The sequence below is a fragment of the Monocercomonoides exilis genome (assembly GCF_001643675.1).
Source record: "Monocercomonoides exilis strain PA203 chromosome Unknown scaffold55-566112, whole genome shotgun sequence".
Taxonomy (NCBI): domain Eukaryota; phylum Preaxostyla; order Oxymonadida; family Polymastigidae; genus Monocercomonoides; species Monocercomonoides exilis.
The window spans coordinates 544,970-566,112 of NW_027150600.1; the positions used below are offsets into that span (position 1 = coordinate 544,970).

A 21,143-nucleotide genomic window follows, 5' to 3' on the forward strand; every position below is an offset into this window, starting at 1 on the left:
TCCATCTGCCCGTCTGTTCTGGCTGACTCCGATGATTCTGGGCTGCCTGCTCCAGGATCCAGAAAAGTCTACGCTTTGGACTCTGCCTGCATTACTTTTCACCGTGCTCACCAGATATTCGTTAACCAGCACACTGGCTTCTCTTTCCATCAGTGTGGCTCCCCGCTTCCCTCCGCGCTTCTCTCTCCACAGTCATCCACCACATCTCCCCTTCCATCGACAACATCCTCTGGATCTGATGCTCCTCCTTCTTCGACGCCCTGACCTCCCTTACAGACATCCGATCCGAGTTCGTACAGTAGAGTCTTATTCTTGTTCTTTTAAACATTATCAGTTGGCTATAGACGTATTTCTCAATGGCTGTATCATCCTTAAAGTTATTCCTCCCTCTATTTCTCCCTTCGCATTCCTCCGCTTTTCTCTTTCTTTCCATCCTTTCCTTCTTCCTTCTCTCCTTCTCTCTCATCCTCCTTGCCCAGATCTCATCCTCTCTGATTTCCAGTGCCTTCATTCCTTTCTCAGTGAACCTCAGCTCCTGCGGATATTTCAGTATGCAAGCCAAAATCCCCTCTTTTCCGTCGCACACAAGCTTCTCTATGCCCCATCCATCAACAGGCAGCATCAACACTCTGTCTTCCATCGTGCTTCTCTGCCCGCAAGTCTCAGCACAGCCGACCCAGTGGTGGAGAAGAGAAGGAAGAGTGAAATGGAGCGAGCACTGTATTTCTTGAAGAACAGAAGAAGAGGAAGAGGAAGAAAACGAAGAAGAAGAAGAATATATAACTGAGTCTGAATATGGAGACGATGTCGAAATAGTCAGTCGAATTTATACTGAAGAAGATGGAAATACTTTTCTATCTGGTTTCGAAGAGGCATTTTGATGAGAAGTAATAATACCATTTGGCTGATCCTCTGCATCATCTTCGTTTTCATCGTGAGTTATTGTTAAAGAGCCGTGAGTTTCTGCTATTTTGGCTTCATTTTCGCTTTTCTTTTCTTTTCTTTTTCATTTCCATTCTCAGTTTTCTTTTTGGAAGAAACAGAATAAGAGAGCAGACTTGAAGATGGAGAAGAGGACAATGAAGATGAAGATGGATAGGAAAAAGCAGTGGAAGAAGATGACATCAAAGAAGATGGTGATAGAGATGAGTTCCTCTACTGACTTGATGCTGGCTTCCTTTTCTGTTTTTTGATTTCAGCTGCATTTTGCGAGAGAGTCGAGAGTGGATATGTAATAGAGATCGGTTTGAGGGTGCGATCGCTGTGCTTCTTGTGTGTCTGTGCAAGTGGCTGGAGGGGATGACAAAATTGTTTGATAACAGATGTATTTTGAGAGGCTGATGAAGAAGATGAAATAGAAGAAGTTGAAGAAGAAGGTGATGATAATGATGCAGTTGGTACAGCTGTTGAGGAAGGAGATAAGGTTGTTGTTGACGAGCTGGATTTTGAATGAGATGACTTTGAGGAATGAGAGTGTGAGTGAGGCTTTGAAGAGGAGGAAGAAGAAGCAAAAGTGTTTTGAGATGACAGAGAAGGATGTGGAACTTCAACTTCACTTCTATTAGCAGAAGAATCCGAAGAAGGAGAAGAAGAAGAAGCTTCTTTCACGCTTTTTTTGCTGTGCTTGCAAATTTTCTTTGTATTTCACAAGATATTCATCAAACAGCATGCTTTTCTGCAAAGGAGTAGAAAAAGAAAAAGAATAAGTTTTTGAATCAAACATCTTAAAACACATTCGCATTTTCACTTCGCTTTTTCTCCGAATGTGTTTGTTCTTTTGGAGCATAATTTTCTTCTTGTTCTTCTTTTTCTTCTTCTTTTTTTTTTTTGAAGAAGACAAGTTTTTTGAATTGTCATCTTTTCCATTTTCTGCAGCTGAAAATGTGCTTTTATTGAAAAACACTTCTGCAAAGCTTCCAAATTGAACAGCCTTCCTGTCAAAATACAGATCATCTCGTATTTGAAAAATCTTCATCCACCAAACAACAAGAAAGCGATTCAACATTCTCCTTCATCAACATCTTCCTCTTGTTCGCTTCATTTTTGAAGTTCGATTCGCTTCTTTTTGTCTTCATCTTTTTCAGATACGAAACAAATACCTCTTTCTTCTTCTCAGCCTGCTCCAGCGCCTTCTTCTGCGGTCTTCGAGCTTTTCCCGATCTTTCTCAAAGTTCTCATTCTCTTCCTCCAGCTGCTCCTTTGTCTCCTTCTCTGCCTCTTCCTTCTGTATCTTCTCTATCTTCCACTGAGTCGCTTTCTCTTCCTCAATTCTATCGATGCGGCTTGGAATGGCTGACAATTTTGGCTCAGGAAAGCACAGTGATGAAGTAGGAACAGACGCTGTGAGGCAGAAGAAAGCGAAGAGGGAAGAGAGGAAGAAGGAACAGGATGCCACATTTGATGGGTGGGAGATGGGGTGCTGGTGGGAAAAGGAGATAAAGAGCACATTGAAAGAGGAGGCGAAAGTGATGATGGTGAAGAAGGCAAAGCATTGACAATCTGATTGTTATCAGATGAAATTGGTGTGGATGGTAAAGAAGAAGATAAGATGATGATAAGGAAGAGGAGGAAAGAGAAAAAGAGAAGGATGCTGATCTAGTTGATTGGAGCGTTGACTGAAGAGTCTGATTTGGTCCATTTAACGTTGTGTTAATAGCATTTTGCTGGTTAAAAGGCAAGTTTTTCATTCTTTCTGCTTCTCTTTCTCTTTCTTCTCTCAGCTTCCTTTCTTTTATTCGCCTCAATCTTTCGTCAAATTTCATTCTCGCTTTCGTTTATTGCTCCTTTCACCACATCCCATCTTTCACTTCCTCCTCAAACAACTTGTCATCAAAAAGCGCAATGTGACAAACAATTATCAGAGTCTGCATCCTTTCGCTTATCAGCGACGAATACAGCGAAAGAATATCTGTATTCTTTTTCTCCTCTTTCCTCCTCTTCATCCCTTCCAATGAAGCATGAATGCTGCTTTGTGGATCCTTCACGTATTTGTTGAAACATTGTGGAGGGATCAATAAAGAAATCTGAGGGATAGACAAAGCAGAGGATGATGATTGAGAAACAGATGGGGTCAAAGCTTTGTTAGCAGTTGTATTCTTTGACATAAAGAAATTATGATCTTCTTCTTGAAGCAGAACCATGTTATCTTTGCTGCATTTCTTCATTCAAGCTGCCATTTTTTTTTGTCTTTTCCTTTGGATCACTGAAAAACGTTTTGACGCTCTGTGAATAAGAAGATAATGATGATGAAATCACTGAATATGTGTCACGAGCATGCCTGCCTTTCAACGAAGCTGATTTCGACGCTTCAGACTTGCTTCAATTCAGCTCGCTTTTCTATCTCTCTTCTTCCTCTTTGTCTTCAATACAAAATTGTGCATTTCCTCTTATGCTTTTCCTCATTGCATTCACACCTACTACTTCTGCTTTCCGCATTTGTGAAATTAAACTCAAAATCTCTTCGTCTGCCACAACTTTTCCAGACAATTGTTATTCTTCGAAGTATTAAACTCTAAATGATGTTCTGCTTCCATCAAATGACTCTAAATGGATCATTCTATCAACTTTTCTATTTGAAGTTCCATCTTTCTCTGTCTATAAATATTTCTCATGTTCAATTCTTTTTCTTCTTTCTCTTCCTCTTTCATTCATTTGTTCATTCTCGTTCATATTCTTCATTTTCTTCCTGTTGACCTCTTTTTCTTTTCTTCCCAGCATCTGCCTGAAGAACTCTGTTTCAAACAAAAGGGCATCCGCATAACAGAAGAACGATGGATGGAAAAGCGGTGTTAACGAAGGAGAAGAACACATCAGAGTGAATGGGCGAGCGTGTGGGTGTGTTATAAAAAGAAGGCGTGCGTTTTGATGAGTGAGGGAGTGGAGAAAGAGGCAGCAGAGACAAGGGTGGAGTCGGGAGATGGAAAGCAGAGAGGAAGAAGAGAGAGATCAAGGAATTGTTTGTGTGATTGAACTGAGGCATTGCTCGCTGCTGTCAAAGGAAGTTTTCACAGAGGCAGCTGAAGAAGAAGTCGATAAAGATGTTGCTGTTGGGTTTGCAAAAACAGAAGCAGAACTTGACGATGATGAAAAGAAAGAAGATGCATTTAAAGTCATTTCAAATGTTGTTGCTTGAGCATTTGCTGCTAGATAAATATGTTTGTTTTTGTGGGAATTCGGATGATTCGTGATTGTGTGGACAATCATCCCTCCTCTCTCTTCTCTCTCTCTCTTTTTTTTTTCCTCTTTCTTCTTCAAAGTCATCCATGTCCAAAATGTCGTATCGAGTGCCTGAAACATCATAGCTCAGTTCGTTGAGTCTTCCTTCTCCCTTTGCAGACGAAGCAAAAACAGGAGAATGGCACACCAGTGAAGAACAAGGTGATGAGTTTTCAGTCAATTCATTGTCTTCCATCGCATGTTTGTCTTTGCTGTTTTATCTTTGTTCTCTGTCAGCTTCTTCAGCTTCTCTCTTTCTGAGATCAGATCCTCCAGCGACTTAAAGAAGATGTCCATTTCTCTTCAGCACTTCACTCCACAATCACGAATGAATGAGACATTGATGTTGAAGTGAATTAGATATTCAATGAAGATATTTGAGATTGTTCTGTTTAAGAAGAAAAAAAGGAAGAAGAAGAGGAAGAAGAGGAAGAAGAAGAAAAAGAAGAAGAAGAAGAAGAAGAAGAAGAAGAATTGGAAGGATAAGAAGACAATGAAGATGAAACAGCAGAAGGAGAACAAGAAGAAGAAAATGAAGAGGAAAAGAGATAAACCTGAGGTGTATCATGAGGAGCAAAAGAGTTGGAGCGATGAAGATGGAGATGATGATTTCTTTTGCGATGAGAAAGATGAGAAAGATGAGAAGAATTGGTAGAAGGAAGGAAGAAATCAGTTGTGGTGTTGTTGGGGTTCTTGTTTGAGGAAGAAGGATGGGAATAAATGGAAGAAGAAGTAGAAGCAGAAGAAGAAGATCATAACGAAGATGAAATTCCTGAAATTCCTTGATATTCTCCATGCTTCTTCTGTTTGTTTGCATCATCATTCATTCTGTTTGAAGATAAATTGAAATTCTGCTTGTCTGGAGAAGGAAGAAGATGTGTTTCTTCTCTTTGAAAAGAGCGATGTGGAAAGGAAAAGATATTGGATTTGAGACGATCAGATGAAGAGGAGGAAGAAGATGATGAGGAAGATGATAAAGAAGAGGAAGAGGAAGAGAAAGAGAAAGAGAAAGAGGAAGAGGAAGAGGAAGAGGAAGAGGAAGAGGAAGAGGAAGAGGAGGAAGGGAAATAAGAAGAAGAAGAAGAAGAAGAAGAAAGATTAGATTGAGCTAAGAGACGTAAATTGTGAATGCCAGCATATGAATGAATGGCTGGATGAGAAATGTTCATTGGAGAAGAAGAAGAAGAAGAAGAAGAAGGGGAAGAATTCAAATTATTTGAAAAAGAAGTGGAAGAAGAATTTAATTGAGCAGAAGGAGAAAGAGAAGAAAAGGAAGAAGAAGAAGATAATGAAATATGAAGGGAATCTTGATTTGTATTATTTATTGAAGTGACAGAAGAAGAAGAATGTAATGGAGAAAGAGAAGAAGAGGGAGAAAGGGAAAGAGAAGAGGAGGAGGAGGAAGAAGAAATAAAAGAGAAGGAAGAGAAGGAAGAAGAGAAGAAGAAAGAAAAAAGAATAATTCCATTTGAAATTCAAAATTTTAATAGAACATTTTGGAAGATGTTTATTTCATTGGATGAGAGAGAGAAAGAAGGAGAAGGAGAAGGAGAAGGAGAAGATGATGATTATGAAACAATAGAAGAGGAAGAAGAGGAAGAAGATGATGACATTGAAAATGATGAATTTGAAGAAGAAGAAGAAGAAGAAGAAGAAGATTTTGAATTGGAAGAAGAAGAGGATAATGAAGAAGAATACGATGAGGAGGAGGAGGGGGGAGGAGGAGGAGGAAGAAGAAGAAAAAGAAAAAGAAGAAGAAGAAGAAGATGTTGATGGAGTTGAAGAAGAAGAGGAAGAGGAGGAGGAAGAGGAAAAGGAAGTAGTAGTAGTAGTAGTAGAAGAAGAAGAAGAAAAAGAGGAAGAGGAAGAGGAAGAGGAAGAGGAAGAAGAAGAGGAAGAAGAAGATTGGTGGAAGTGAAAGGAGGTTTTGCAATGAAAGTGATTGAAGTGCATTTGAACATGTTTCATCTGCTGCTTCTTTCTCCTCATCCGTAGAAGAGGTAGCAAAAGAGCGAGATATTTGGACATAGCAACATTCAGTTGCCTCACAATCAACTGGCCGTGATGACGATTAGAAGGAAGATGATATCAAAGATGATGCTAATTCTTGATACTCCGTTCTTTCAGCAGTTGCTCCTTCAAATTGTTCAGATTTGGACGAATAAATTTGGTCATCCAATGGTCCTTCTAAAGATTCTGAGGTTTTCGTGTTTGCATATCCTTTTCAGCATCTTCTTCCTTCTCTTTCACTCTCACTCTCTTCTTCTTCGTTTTCTTTTCTGACTTTTTCAAGTTCTTTGTTAATAACTTTTCTTAATTCCTTTTATAACATCCTTTCATCTGGTTTGATTGCAATTCACCTCAATCTCCCTCATTTCCTCGACCTCCTTCATCTTCCAAATCATCATTTCACCTCTTCATTTTCTCCTCTTTCTGTCCCTTTCGATCTGAGCACTCAACAAAACGAATCAGAATTCTTGTGATAATTAAAAAATAAGGTTCATCTTTCCCTTTTGCCTCTGGCTCAACAGAACTCTTCATCTGATGGCCAGCCCTTCTTCTGTGTGGATGAAGACATGCAGAATGGGTAGAAAGCAAACCAAGTGGAAAAGCAGAGAAAAGAGAAGAAGAAGAAGAATGGGTAGGTTGCTGTTTATTCTGTGCCTTTGAATTATTACGGAGTTGCAGTTGAGAAAAGCAGAAGAGGGTAAATGAGTTTCTGGAAGCTGAGTAAAATCGAAGTTGGAAATTTGCACAAAGTTGCCTTTTTTGTCACTTTATGAATTAATCAAACGAAAATGTCTTCGTTGCAGTCATTTGTTACCGTTTTTCATTCGCCTCGCTTTATCTTCTTTTAAGCTGTTTTTCTTTCTGTTCTCAAAAAGAAATGAGATATTTTCCTTTATATTTTCTGCAGTTGCACCTATTTTCAGCTTGCAATCACGGTGCAGGCGGAGGAGCGAACGAATAATAAACAGCACTAGCAGATACAAATAAAATTCGCGGTTGATAATAACTTCTGGTATTTTTATAGGAAATTGTATTGCCGTTTAGAAAAAATACCGTTGTTGATGTAATAGATGCTTCTGCTTTTGCTTCTGCTGTTTCGATCGTGTTGGGAGTGATTTTTCCTGATCGTTCGTTTTGTGTTCTCGCAATCATCGGAATCATCACACATGAAGTTTCTTTCTTCTTCCATTTAATCATATTTCATTTCCTTATCTTCTTCATTCATTTCTCCTACTCTTTCTATTTCTCTCCCTTTTTTCGGATAAAATTCTTGATCCTTCATCTTCATCTGCAAATTCAGCTGTTCTTCATTTGATCGATTGAACGGCAAATGGGGAGATCTGAACGTAAAACAACACATTGCTTCAAATTCAGTCGAAATTTTCAATACAAATTGGATAATGCATCAGAGATGATGAAAAAATGGAATGGGATGTGGAAGAAGACGAAGATTAAGAAGAAGAAGAAGAAGAAGAAGATATTGAAGTTTCAAATGCCATATGATATTCAATGTCTGCCTCCTGCTTCAAATGTCCAACAAATTGATTTGCAAATCAAATTGTTATTCCATCAGAACATCACAATAATTCTACAAAAATACACTCATTGAAAAGAAAGTGCCAAATCCATTTCTGTGAAAGTGACTTGTCTCTCTTTCCGGTTGTATCGACTTTCTTGTCTTCTCTGTGTAACTTTTTTATTCTTTAGCCATCTTCTCTTTGTTTCATTCATCGACGTTGAGTAAAAGGCTATTAACATTTTCCAAAAAAACATTCTCCAAAAGCAATATCTTATCGAGCAATGTTCTAAAAGAATGAATTTTTATCAGATAAGCTCAGTTTTCGCTCATTCCGTATCCCAAAGAAGGAAGAAGATGAAGACGATGCAGAATAAGATAGTCAAATATGGCTATCAACAACAAAATATGAAGAAGAAGATGAACAGATATTGTGAATAAAACACCTCTTTTTCTCTCTCTGTCGGAGTGGCTTGTGATGAAGTTGAGCCATATGAGAAGAAGATAGCAGTATATCCAGCAGTATATTCAGCAAAACAAGAATCGCCAAAATTAACAGTGCGATCAGAAAAAACATTTTGTGTGTTGAATGAAACAATCATTGGCCATTGAAATGTTTCATTTGTGTAAGGCTCTCTTGTTGTTCAACAAATCCATATCAATAATTTTGTTGAATAATCTGAGGCTGAAAATGAATGATGAATTCATTAAATTTTCCGCTTGAACACGCCTTTATGTATATAATCATTTTTGAAAGTTATTGTTCTCCACACAAACAAAAAATATGGAAAAAAATATTCTTTATTTGAAAAATAAAAAAAATATAACGATCAAATCAGGCTTTTGTTTATCAAGAATGAATCCTTTCAAAAGAAAACATAACGGAATTGGAAACAAGAGCATCAAACGGGATGTGAAAAATCTAGAAAATATTTTTGGAAAAATGTCAGAGAACCATGCAGAACTTGTTCTCTTATCATTTTTACAATCTACGAAGCAAGGAAAAAAACTTTTGGAAACATTGTCCAAATCAAAAGCATGTTTGTATTTGTTTTAATATTAAATACAAAATTACTAATATTTAAACATCATTTTTCAAATAAACTTGAATTATTTTATTTTCTATAGCTATTCCAAAAAAACATTACAATGAAATAGATATTAACTCAGATTCAGAAAGCACTGAATCATTATCATCAGATTTAAGTCCAATTGCTTCTGTGCCTGCAACTTCGAATAATTCTGAATTATTATCATCAGATTTAAGTCCAATTGCTTCTGTGCCTGCAACTTCGAATAATTCTGAATTATTATCATCAGATTTAAGTCCAATTGCTTCTGTGCCTGCAACTTCGAATAATTCTGAATTATTATCATCAGATTTAAGTCCAATTGCTTCTGTGCCTGCAACTTCGAATAATTCTGAATTATTATCATCAGATTTAAGTCCAATTGCTTCTGTGCCTGCAACTTCGAATAATTCTGAATTATTATCATCAGATTTAAGTCCAATTGCTTCTGTGCCTGCAACTTCGAATAATTCTGAATTATTATCATCAGATTTAAGTCCAATTGCTTCTGTGCCTGCAACTTCGAATAATTCTGAATTATTATCATCAGATTTAAGTCCAATTGCTTCTGTGCCTGCAACTTCGAATAATTCTGAATTATTATCATCAGATTTAAGTCCAATTGCTTCTGTGCCTGCAACTTCGAATAATTCTGAATTATTATCATCAGATTTAAGTCCAATTGCTTCTGTGCCTGCAACTTCGAATAATTCTGAATTATTATCATCAGATTTAAGTCCAATTGCTTCTGTGCCTGCAACTTCGAATAATTCTGAATTATTATCATCAGATTTAAGTCCAATTGCTTCTGTGCCTGCAACTTCGAATAATTCTGAATTATTATCATCAGATTTAAGTCCAATTGCTTCTGTGCCTGCAACTTCGAATAATTCTGAATTATTATCATCAGATTTAAGTCCAATTGCTTCTGTGCCTGCAACTTCGAATAATTCTGAATTATTATCATCAGATTTAAGTCCAATTGCTTCTGTGCCTGCAACTTCGAATAATTCTGAATTATTATCATCAGATTTAAGTCCAATTGCTTCTGTGCCTGCAACTTCGAATAATTCTGAATTATTATCATCAGATTTAAGTCCAATTGCTTCTGTGCCTGCAACTTCGAATAATTCTGAATTATTATCATCAGATTTAAGTCCAATTGCTTCTGTGCCTGCAACTTCGAATAATTCTGAATTATTATCATCAGATTTAAGTCCAATTGCTTCTGTGCCTGCAACTTCGAATAATTCTGAATTATTATCATCAGATTTAAGTCCAATTGCTTCTGTGCCTGCAACTTCGAATAATTCTGAATTATTATCATCAGATTTAAGTCCAATTGCTTCTGTGCCTGCAACTTCGAATAATTCTGAATTATTATCATCAGATTTAAGTCCAATTGCTTCTGTGCCTGCAACTTCGAATAATTCTGAATTATTATCATCAGATTTAAGTCCAATTGCTTCTGTGCCTGCAACTTCGAATAATTCTGAATTATTATCATCAGATTTAAGTCCAATTGCTTCTGTGCCTGCAACTTCGAATAATTCTGAATTATTATCATCAGATTTAAGTCCAATTGCTTCTGTGCCTGCAACTTCGAATAATTCTGAATTATTATCATCAGATTTAAGTCCAATTGCTTCTGTGCCTGCAACTTCGAATAATTCTGAATTATTATCATCAGATTTAAGTCCAATTGCTTCTGTGCCTGCAACTTCGAATAATTCTGAATTATTATCATCAGATTTAAGTCCAATTGCTTCTGTGCCTGCAACTTCGAATAATTCTGAATTATTATCATCAGATTTAAGTCCAATTGCTTCTGTGCCTGCAACTTCGAATAATTCTGAATTATTATCATCAGATTTAAGTCCAATTGCTTCTGTGCCTGCAACTTCGAATAATTCTGAATTATTATCATCAGATTTAAGTCCAATTGCTTCTGTGCCTGCAACTTCGAATAATTCTGAATTATTATCATCAGATTTAAGTCCAATTGCTTCTGTGCCTGCAACTTCGAATAATTCTGAATTATTATCATCAGATTTAAGTCCAATTGCTTCTGTGCCTGCAACTTCGAATAATTCTGAATTATTATCATCAGATTTAAGTCCAATTGCTTCTGTGCCTGCAACTTCGAATAATTCTGAATTATTATCATCAGATTTAAGTCCAATTGCTTCTGTGCCTGCAACTTCGAATAATTCTGAATTATTATCATCAGATTTAAGTCCAATTGCTTCTGTGCCTGCAACTTCGAATAATTCTGAATTATTATCATCAGATTTAAGTCCAATTGCTTCTGTGCCTGCAACTTCGAATAATTCTGAATTATTATCATCAGATTTAAGTCCAATTGCTTCTGTGCCTGCAACTTCGAATAATTCTGAATTATTATCATCAGATTTAAGTCCAATTGCTTCTGTGCCTGCAACTTCGAATAATTCTGAATTATTATCATCAGATTTAAGTCCAATTGCTTCTGTGCCTGCAACTTCGAATAATTCTGAATTATTATCATCAGATTTAAGTCCAATTGCTTCTGTGCCTGCAACTTCGAATAATTCTGAATTATTATCATCAGATTTAAGTCCAATTGCTTCTGTGCCTGCAACTTCGAATAATTCTGAATTATTATCATCAGATTTAAGTCCAATTGCTTCTGTGCCTGCAACTTCGAATAATTCTGAATTATTATCATCAGATTTAAGTCCAATTGCTTCTGTGCCTGCAACTTCGAATAATTCTGAATTATTATCATCAGATTTAAGTCCAATTGCTTCTGTGCCTGCAACTTCGAATAATTCTGAATTATTATCATCAGATTTAAGTCCAATTGCTTCTGTGCCTGCAACTTCGAATAATTCTGAATTATTATCATCAGATTTAAGTCCAATTGCTTCTGTGCCTGCAACTTCGAATAATTCTGAATTATTATCATCAGATTTAAGTCCAATTGCTTCTGTGCCTGCAACTTCGAATAATTCTGAATTATTATCATCAGATTTAAGTCCAATTGCTTCTGTGCCTGCAACTTCGAATAATTCTGAATTATTATCATCAGATTTAAGTCCAATTGCTTCTGTGCCTGCAACTTCGAATAATTCTGAATTATTATCATCAGATTTAAGTCCAATTGCTTCTGTGCCTGCAACTTCGAATAATTCTGAATTATTATCATCAGATTTAAGTCCAATTGCTTCTGTGCCTGCAACTTCGAATAATTCTGAATTATTATCATCAGATTTAAGTCCAATTGCTTCTGTGCCTGCAACTTCGAATAATTCTGAATTATTATCATCAGATTTAAGTCCAATTGCTTCTGTGCCTGCAACTTCGAATAATTCTGAATTATTATCATCAGATTTAAGTCCAATTGCTTCTGTGCCTGCAACTTCGAATAATTCTGAATTATTATCATCAGATTTAAGTCCAATTGCTTCTGTGCCTGCAACTTCGAATAATTCTGAATTATTATCATCAGATTTAAGTCCAATTGCTTCTGTGCCTGCAACTTCGAATAATTCTGAATTATTATCATCAGATTTAAGTCCAATTGCTTCTGTGCCTGCAACTTCGAATAATTCTGAATTATTATCATCAGATTTAAGTCCAATTGCTTCTGTGCCTGCAACTTCGAATAATTCTGAATTATTATCATCAGATTTAAGTCCAATTGCTTCTGTGCCTGCAACTTCGAATAATTCTGAATTATTATCATCAGATTTAAGTCCAATTGCTTCTGTGCCTGCAACTTCGAATAATTCTGAATTATTATCATCAGATTTAAGTCCAATTGCTTCTGTGCCTGCAACTTCGAATAATTCTGAATTATTATCATCAGATTTAAGTCCAATTGCTTCTGTGCCTGCAACTTCGAATAATTCTGAATTATTATCATCAGATTTAAGTCCAATTGCTTCTGTGCCTGCAACTTCGAATAATTCTGAATTATTATCATCAGATTTAAGTCCAATTGCTTCTGTGCCTGCAACTTCGAATAATTCTGAATTATTATCATCAGATTTAAGTCCAATTGCTTCTGTGCCTGCAACTTCGAATAATTCTGAATTATTATCATCAGATTTAAGTCCAATTGCTTCTGTGCCTGCAACTTCGAATAATTCTGAATTATTATCATCAGATTTAAGTCCAATTGCTTCTGTGCCTGCAACTTCGAATAATTCTGAATTATTATCATCAGATTTAAGTCCAATTGCTTCTGTGCCTGCAACTTCGAATAATTCTGAATTATTATCATCAGATTTAAGTCCAATTGCTTCTGTGCCTGCAACTTCGAATAATTCTGAATTATTATCATCAGATTTAAGTCCAATTGCTTCTGTGCCTGCAACTTCGAATAATTCTGAATTATTATCATCAGATTTAAGTCCAATTGCTTCTGTGCCTGCAACTTCGAATAATTCTGAATTATTATCATCAGATTTAAGTCCAATTGCTTCTGTGCCTGCAACTTCGAATAATTCTGAATTATTATCATCAGATTTAAGTCCAATTGCTTCTGTGCCTGCAACTTCGAATAATTCTGAATTATTATCATCAGATTTAAGTCCAATTGCTTCTGTGCCTGCAACTTCGAATAATTCTGAATTATTATCATCAGATTTAAGTCCAATTGCTTCTGTGCCTGCAACTTCGAATAATTCTGAATTATTATCATCAGATTTAAGTCCAATTGCTTCTGTGCCTGCAACTTCGAATAATTCTGAATTATTATCATCAGATTTAAGTCCAATTGCTTCTGTGCCTGCAACTTCGAATAATTCTGAATTATTATCATCAGATTTAAGTCCAATTGCTTCTGTGCCTGCAACTTCGAATAATTCTGAATTATTATCATCAGATTTAAGTCCAATTGCTTCTGTGCCTGCAACTTCGAATAATTCTGAATTATTATCATCAGATTTAAGTCCAATTGCTTCTGTGCCTGCAACTTCGAATAATTCTGAATTATTATCATCAGATTTAAGTCCAATTGCTTCTGTGCCTGCAACTTCGAATAATTCTGAATTATTATCATCAGATTTAAGTCCAATTGCTTCTGTGCCTGCAACTTCGAATAATTCTGAATTATTATCATCAGATTTAAGTCCAATTGCTTCTGTGCCTGCAACTTCGAATAATTCTGAATTATTATCATCAGATTTAAGTCCAATTGCTTCTGTGCCTGCAACTTCGAATAATTCTGAATTATTATCATCAGATTTAAGTCCAATTGCTTCTGTGCCTGCAACTTCGAATAATTCTGAATTATTATCATCAGATTTAAGTCCAATTGCTTCTGTGCCTGCAACTTCGAATAATTCTGAATTATTATCATCAGATTTAAGTCCAATTGCTTCTGTGCCTGCAACTTCGAATAATTCTGAATTATTATCATCAGATTTAAGTCCAATTGCTTCTGTGCCTGCAACTTCGAATAATTCTGAATTATTATCATCAGATTTAAGTCCAATTGCTTCTGTGCCTGCAACTTCGAATAATTCTGAATTATTATCATCAGATTTAAGTCCAATTGCTTCTGTGCCTGCAACTTCGAATAATTCTGAATTATTATCATCAGATTTAAGTCCAATTGCTTCTGTGCCTGCAACTTCGAATAATTCTGAATTATTATCATCAGATTTAAGTCCAATTGCTTCTGTGCCTGCAACTTCGAATAATTCTGAATTATTATCATCAGATTTAAGTCCAATTGCTTCTGTGCCTGCAACTTCGAATAATTCTGAATTATTATCATCAGATTTAAGTCCAATTGCTTCTGTGCCTGCAACTTCGAATAATTCTGAATTATTATCATCAGATTTAAGTCCAATTGCTTCTGTGCCTGCAACTTCGAATAATTCTGAATTATTATCATCAGATTTAAGTCCAATTGCTTCTGTGCCTGCAACTTCGAATAATTCTGAATTATTATCATCAGATTTAAGTCCAATTGCTTCTGTGCCTGCAACTTCGAATAATTCTGAATTATTATCATCAGATTTAAGTCCAATTGCTTCTGTGCCTGCAACTTCGAATAATTCTGAATTATTATCATCAGATTTAAGTCCAATTGCTTCTGTGCCTGCAACTTCGAATAATTCTGAATTATTATCATCAGATTTAAGTCCAATTGCTTCTGTGCCTGCAACTTCGAATAATTCTGAATTATTATCATCAGATTTAAGTCCAATTGCTTCTGTGCCTGCAACTTCGAATAATTCTGAATTATTATCATCAGATTTAAGTCCAATTGCTTCTGTGCCTGCAACTTCGAATAATTCTGAATTATTATCATCAGATTTAAGTCCAATTGCTTCTGTGCCTGCAACTTCGAATAATTCTGAATTATTATCATCAGATTTAAGTCCAATTGCTTCTGTGCCTGCAACTTCGAATAATTCTGAATTATTATCATCAGATTTAAGTCCAATTGCTTCTGTGCCTGCAACTTCGAATAATTCTGAATTATTATCATCAGATTTAAGTCCAATTGCTTCTGTGCCTGCAACTTCGAATAATTCTGAATTATTATCATCAGATTTAAGTCCAATTGCTTCTGTGCCTGCAACTTCGAATAATTCTGAATTATTATCATCAGATTTAAGTCCAATTGCTTCTGTGCCTGCAACTTCGAATAATTCTGAATTATTATCATCAGATTTAAGTCCAATTGCTTCTGTGCCTGCAACTTCGAATAATTCTGAATTATTATCATCAGATTTAAGTCCAATTGCTTCTGTGCCTGCAACTTCGAATAATTCTGAATTATTATCATCAGATTTAAGTCCAATTGCTTCTGTGCCTGCAACTTCGAATAATTCTGAATTATTATCATCAGATTTAAGTCCAATTGCTTCTGTGCCTGCAACTTCGAATAATTCTGAATTATTATCATCAGATTTAAGTCCAATTGCTTCTGTGCCTGCAACTTCGAATAATTCTGAATTATTATCATCAGATTTAAGTCCAATTGCTTCTGTGCCTGCAACTTCGAATAATTCTGAATTATTATCATCAGATTTAAGTCCAATTGCTTCTGTGCCTGCAACTTCGAATAATTCTGAATTATTATCATCAGATTTAAGTCCAATTGCTTCTGTGCCTGCAACTTCGAATAATTCTGAATTATTATCATCAGATTTAAGTCCAATTGCTTCTGTGCCTGCAACTTCGAATAATTCTGAATTATTATCATCAGATTTAAGTCCAATTGCTTCTGTGCCTGCAACTTCGAATAATTCTGAATTATTATCATCAGATTTAAGTCCAATTGCTTCTGTGCCTGCAACTTCGAATAATTCTGAATTATTATCATCAGATTTAAGTCCAATTGCTTCTGTGCCTGCAACTTCGAATAATTCTGAATTATTATCATCAGATTTAAGTCCAATTGCTTCTGTGCCTGCAACTTCGAATAATTCTGAATTATTATCATCAGATTTAAGTCCAATTGCTTCTGTGCCTGCAACTTCGAATAATTCTGAATTATTATCATCAGATTTAAGTCCAATTGCTTCTGTGCCTGCAACTTCGAATAATTCTGAATTATTATCATCAGATTTAAGTCCAATTGCTTCTGTGCCTGCAACTTCGAATAATTCTGAATTATTATCATCAGATTTAAGTCCAATTGCTTCTGTGCCTGCAACTTCGAATAATTCTGAATTATTATCATCAGATTTAAGTCCAATTGCTTCTGTGCCTGCAACTTCGAATAATTCTGAATTATTATCATCAGATTTAAGTCCAATTGCTTCTGTGCCTGCAACTTCGAATAATTCTGAATTATTATCATCAGATTTAAGTCCAATTGCTTCTGTGCCTGCAACTTCGAATAATTCTGAATTATTATCATCAGATTTAAGTCCAATTGCTTCTGTGCCTGCAACTTCGAATAATTCTGAATTATTATCATCAGATTTAAGTCCAATTGCTTCTGTGCCTGCAACTTCGAATAATTCTGAATTATTATCATCAGATTTAAGTCCAATTGCTTCTGTGCCTGCAACTTCGAATAATTCTGAATTATTATCATCAGATTTAAGTCCAATTGCTTCTGTGCCTGCAACTTCGAATAATTCTGAATTATTATCATCAGATTTAAGTCCAATTGCTTCTGTGCCTGCAACTTCGAATAATTCTGAATTATTATCATCAGATTTAAGTCCAATTGCTTCTGTGCCTGCAACTTCGAATAATTCTGAATTATTATCATCAGATTTAAGTCCAATTGCTTCTGTGCCTGCAACTTCGAATAATTCTGAATTATTATCATCAGATTTAAGTCCAATTGCTTCTGTGCCTGCAACTTCGAATAATTCTGAATTATTATCATCAGATTTAAGTCCAATTGCTTCTGTGCCTGCAACTTCGAATAATTCTGAATTATTATCATCAGATTTAAGTCCAATTGCTTCTGTGCCTGCAACTTCGAATAATTCTGAATTATTATCATCAGATTTAAGTCCAATTGCTTCTGTGCCTGCAACTTCGAATAATTCTGAATTATTATCATCAGATTTAAGTCCAATTGCTTCTGTGCCTGCAACTTCGAATAATTCTGAATTATTATCATCAGATTTAAGTCCAATTGCTTCTGTGCCTGCAACTTCGAATAATTCTGAATTATTATCATCAGATTTAAGTCCAATTGCTTCTGTGCCTGCAACTTCGAATAATTCTGAATTATTATCATCAGATTTAAGTCCAATTGCTTCTGTGCCTGCAACTTCGAATAATTCTGAATTATTATCATCAGATTTAAGTCCAATTGCTTCTGTGCCTGCAACTTCGAATAATTCTGAATTATTATCATCAGATTTAAGTCCAATTGCTTCTGTGCCTGCAACTTCGAATAATTCTGAATTATTATCATCAGATTTAAGTCCAATTGCTTCTGTGCCTGCAACTTCGAATAATTCTGAATTATTATCATCAGATTTAAGTCCAATTGCTTCTGTGCCTGCAACTTCGAATAATTCTGAATTATTATCATCAGATTTAAGTCCAATTGCTTCTGTGCCTGCAACTTCGAATAATTCTGAATTATTATCATCAGATTTAAGTCCAATTGCTTCTGTGCCTGCAACTTCGAATAATTCTGAATTATTATCATCAGATTTAAGTCCAATTGCTTCTGTGCCTGCAACTTCGAATAATTCTGAATTATTATCATCAGATTTAAGTCCAATTGCTTCTGTGCCTGCAACTTCGAATAATTCTGAATTATTATCATCAGATTTAAGTCCAATTGCTTCTGTGCCTGCAACTTCGAATAATTCTGAATTATTATCATCAGATTTAAGTCCAATTGCTTCTGTGCCTGCAACTTCGAATAATTCTGAATTATTATCATCAGATTTAAGTCCAATTGCTTCTGTGCCTGCAACTTCGAATAATTCTGAATTATTATCATCAGATTTAAGTCCAATTGCTTCTGTGCCTGCAACTTCGAATAATTCTGAATTATTATCATCAGATTTAAGTCCAATTGCTTCTGTGCCTGCAACTTCGAATAATTCTGAATTATTATCATCAGATTTAAGTCCAATTGCTTCTGTGCCTGCAACTTCGAATAATTCTGAATTATTATCATCAGATTTAAGTCCAATTGCTTCTGTGCCTGCAACTTCGAATAATTCTGAATTATTATCATCAGATTTAAGTCCAATTGCTTCTGTGCCTGCAACTTCGAATAATTCTGAATTATTATCATCAGATTTAAGTCCAATTGCTTCTGTGCCTGCAACTTCGAATAATTCTGAATTATTATCATCAGATTTAAGTCCAATTGCTTCTGTGCCTGCAACTTCGAATAATTCTGAATTATTATCATCAGATTTAAGTCCAATTGCTTCTGTGCCTGCAACTTCGAATAATTCTGAATTATTATCATCAGATTTAAGTCCAATTGCTTCTGTGCCTGCAACTTCGAATAATTCTGAATTATTATCATCAGATTTAAGTCCAATTGCTTCTGTGCCTGCAACTTCGAATAATTCTGAATTATTATCATCAGATTTAAGTCCAATTGCTTCTGTGCCTGCAACTTCGAATAATTCTGAATTATTATCATCAGATTTAAGTCCAATTGCTTCTGTGCCTGCAACTTCGAATAATTCTGAATTATTATCATCAGATTTAAGTCCAATTGCTTCTGTGCCTGCAACTTCGAATAATTCTGAATTATTATCATCAGATTTAAGTCCAATTGCTTCTGTGCCTGCAACTTCGAATAATTCTGAATTATTATCATCAGATTTAAGTCCAATTGCTTCTGTGCCTGCAACTTCGAATAATTCTGAATTATTATCATCAGATTTAAGTCCAATTGCTTCTGTGCCTGCAACTTCGAATAATTCTGAATTATTATCATCAGATTTAAGTCCAATTGCTTCTGTGCCTGCAACTTCGAATAATTCTGAATTATTATCATCAGATTTAAGTCCAATTGCTTCTGTGCCTGCAACTTCGAATAATTCTGAATTATTATCATCAGATTTAAGTCCAATTGCTTCTGTGCCTGCAACTTCGAATAATTCTGAATTATTATCATCAGATTTAAGTCCAATTGCTTCTGTGCCTGCAACTTCGAATAATTCTGAATTATTATCATCAGATTTAAGTCCAATTGCTTCTGTGCCTGCAACTTCGAATAATTCTGAATTATTATCATCAGATTTAAGTCCAATTGCTTCTGTGCCTGCAACTTCGAATAATTCTGAATTATTATCATCAGATTTAAGTCCAATTGCTTCTGTGCCTGCAACTTCGAATAATTCTGAATTATTATCATCAGATTTAAGTCCAATTGCTTCTGTGCCTGCAACTTCGAATAATTCTGAATTATTATCATCAGATTTAAGTCCAATTGCTTCTGTGCCTGCAACTTCGAATAATTCTGAATTATTATCATCAGATTTAAGTCCAATTGCTTCTGTGCCTGCAACTTCGAATAATTCTGAATTATTATCATCAGATTTAAGTCCAATTGCTTCTGTGCCTGCAACTTCGAATAATTCTGAATTATTATCATCAGATTTAAGTCCAATTGCTTCTGTGCCTGCAACTTCGAATAATTCTGAATTATTATCATCAGATTTAAGTCCAATTGCTTCTGTGCGCAGCTTCGAATAATTCTGAATTATTATCATCAGATTTAAGTCCAATTGCTTCTGTGCCTGCAACTTCGAATAATTCTGAATTATTATCATCAGATTTAAGTCCAATTGCTTCTGTGCCTGCAACTTCGAATAATTCTGAATTATTATCATCAGATTTAAGTCCAATTGCTTCTGTGCCTGCAACTTCGAATAATTCTGAATTATTATCATCAGATTTAAGTCCAATTGCTTCTGTGCCTGCAACTTCGAATAATTCTGAATTATTATCATCAGATTTAAGTCCAATTGCTTCTGTGCCTGCAACTTCGAATAATTCTGAATTATTATCATCAGATTTAAGTCCAATTGCTTCTGTGCCTGCAACTTCGAATAATTCTGAATTATTATCATCAGATTTAAGTCCAATTGCTTCTGTGCCTGCAACTTCGAATAATTCTGAATTATTATCATCAGATTTAAGTCCAATTGCTTCTGTGCCTGCAACTTCGAATAATTCTGAATTATTATCATCAGATTTAAGTCCAATTGCTTCTGTGCCTGCAACTTCGAATAATTCTGAATTATTATCATCAGATTTAAGTCCAATTGCTTCTGTGCCTGCAACTTCGAATAATTCTGAATTATTATCATCAGATTTAAGTCCAATTGCTTCTGTGCCTGCAACTTCGAATAATTCTGAATTATTATCATCAGATTTAAGTCCAATTGCTTCTGTGCCTGCAACTTCGAATAATTCTGAATTATTATCATCAGATTTAAGTCCAATTGCTTCTGTGCCTGCAACTTCGAATAATTCTGAATTATTATCATCAGATTTAAGTCCAATTGCTTCTGTGCCTGCAACTTCGAATAATTCTGAATTATTATCATCAGATTTAAGTCCAATTGCTTCTGTGCCTGCAACTTCGAATAATTCTGAATTATTATCATCAGATTTAAGTCCAATTGCTTCTGTGCCTGCAACTTCGAATAATTCTGAATTATTATCATCAGATTTAAGTCCAATTGCTTCTGTGCCTGCAACTTCGAATAATTCTGAATTATTATCATCAGATTTAAGTCCAATTGCTTCTGTGCCTGCAACTTCGAATAATTCTGAATTATTATCATCAGATTTAAGTCCAATTGCTTCTGTGCCTGCAACTTCGAATAATTCTGAATTATTATCATCAGATTTAAGTCCAATTGCTTCTGTGG

General features: G+C 35.3%; 4 protein-coding genes across 4 annotated transcripts; 2 read left to right on the forward strand and 2 right to left on the reverse strand.

Annotated features, from left to right (window-relative positions):
* Positions 1–2,276: 2,276 nt before the first annotated feature.
* On the forward strand, positions 2,277–2,495 carry MONOS_16141 (uncharacterized protein; the record flags this gene model as incomplete). Its single annotated transcript, XM_067869057.1, has 1 exon — positions 2,277–2,495. The coding sequence occupies one exon, from the start codon at positions 2,277–2,279 to the stop codon at positions 2,493–2,495; it is 219 nt and encodes a 72-aa protein (XP_067720294.1).
* Positions 2,496–3,945: 1,450 nt separating this feature from the next.
* On the reverse strand, positions 3,946–4,299 carry MONOS_16140 (uncharacterized protein; the record flags this gene model as incomplete). The annotated part of the gene is made up of 1 exon (XM_067869056.1): positions 3,946–4,299. One exon carries the CDS (start codon positions 4,297–4,299, stop codon positions 3,946–3,948), a length of 354 nt encoding a protein of 117 aa, XP_067720295.1.
* Positions 4,300–4,582: 283 nt separating this feature from the next.
* MONOS_16139 (uncharacterized protein) lies at positions 4,583–4,870 on the forward strand (the record flags this gene model as incomplete). Its single annotated transcript, XM_067869054.1, has 1 exon — positions 4,583–4,870. The coding sequence occupies one exon, from the start codon at positions 4,583–4,585 to the stop codon at positions 4,868–4,870; it is 288 nt and encodes a 95-aa protein (XP_067720296.1).
* Positions 4,871–8,885: 4,015 nt separating this feature from the next.
* Positions 8,886–21,116, reverse strand: MONOS_18245 (putative CRE-DIG-1 protein; the record flags this gene model as incomplete). Its single annotated transcript, XM_067871246.1, has 4 exons — positions 8,886–19,961; positions 20,011–20,981; positions 21,031–21,041; positions 21,091–21,116. The coding sequence occupies 4 exons, from the start codon at positions 21,114–21,116 to the stop codon at positions 8,886–8,888; spliced, it is 12,084 nt and encodes a 4,027-aa protein (XP_067720297.1).
* Positions 21,117–21,143: the final 27 nt, after the last annotated feature.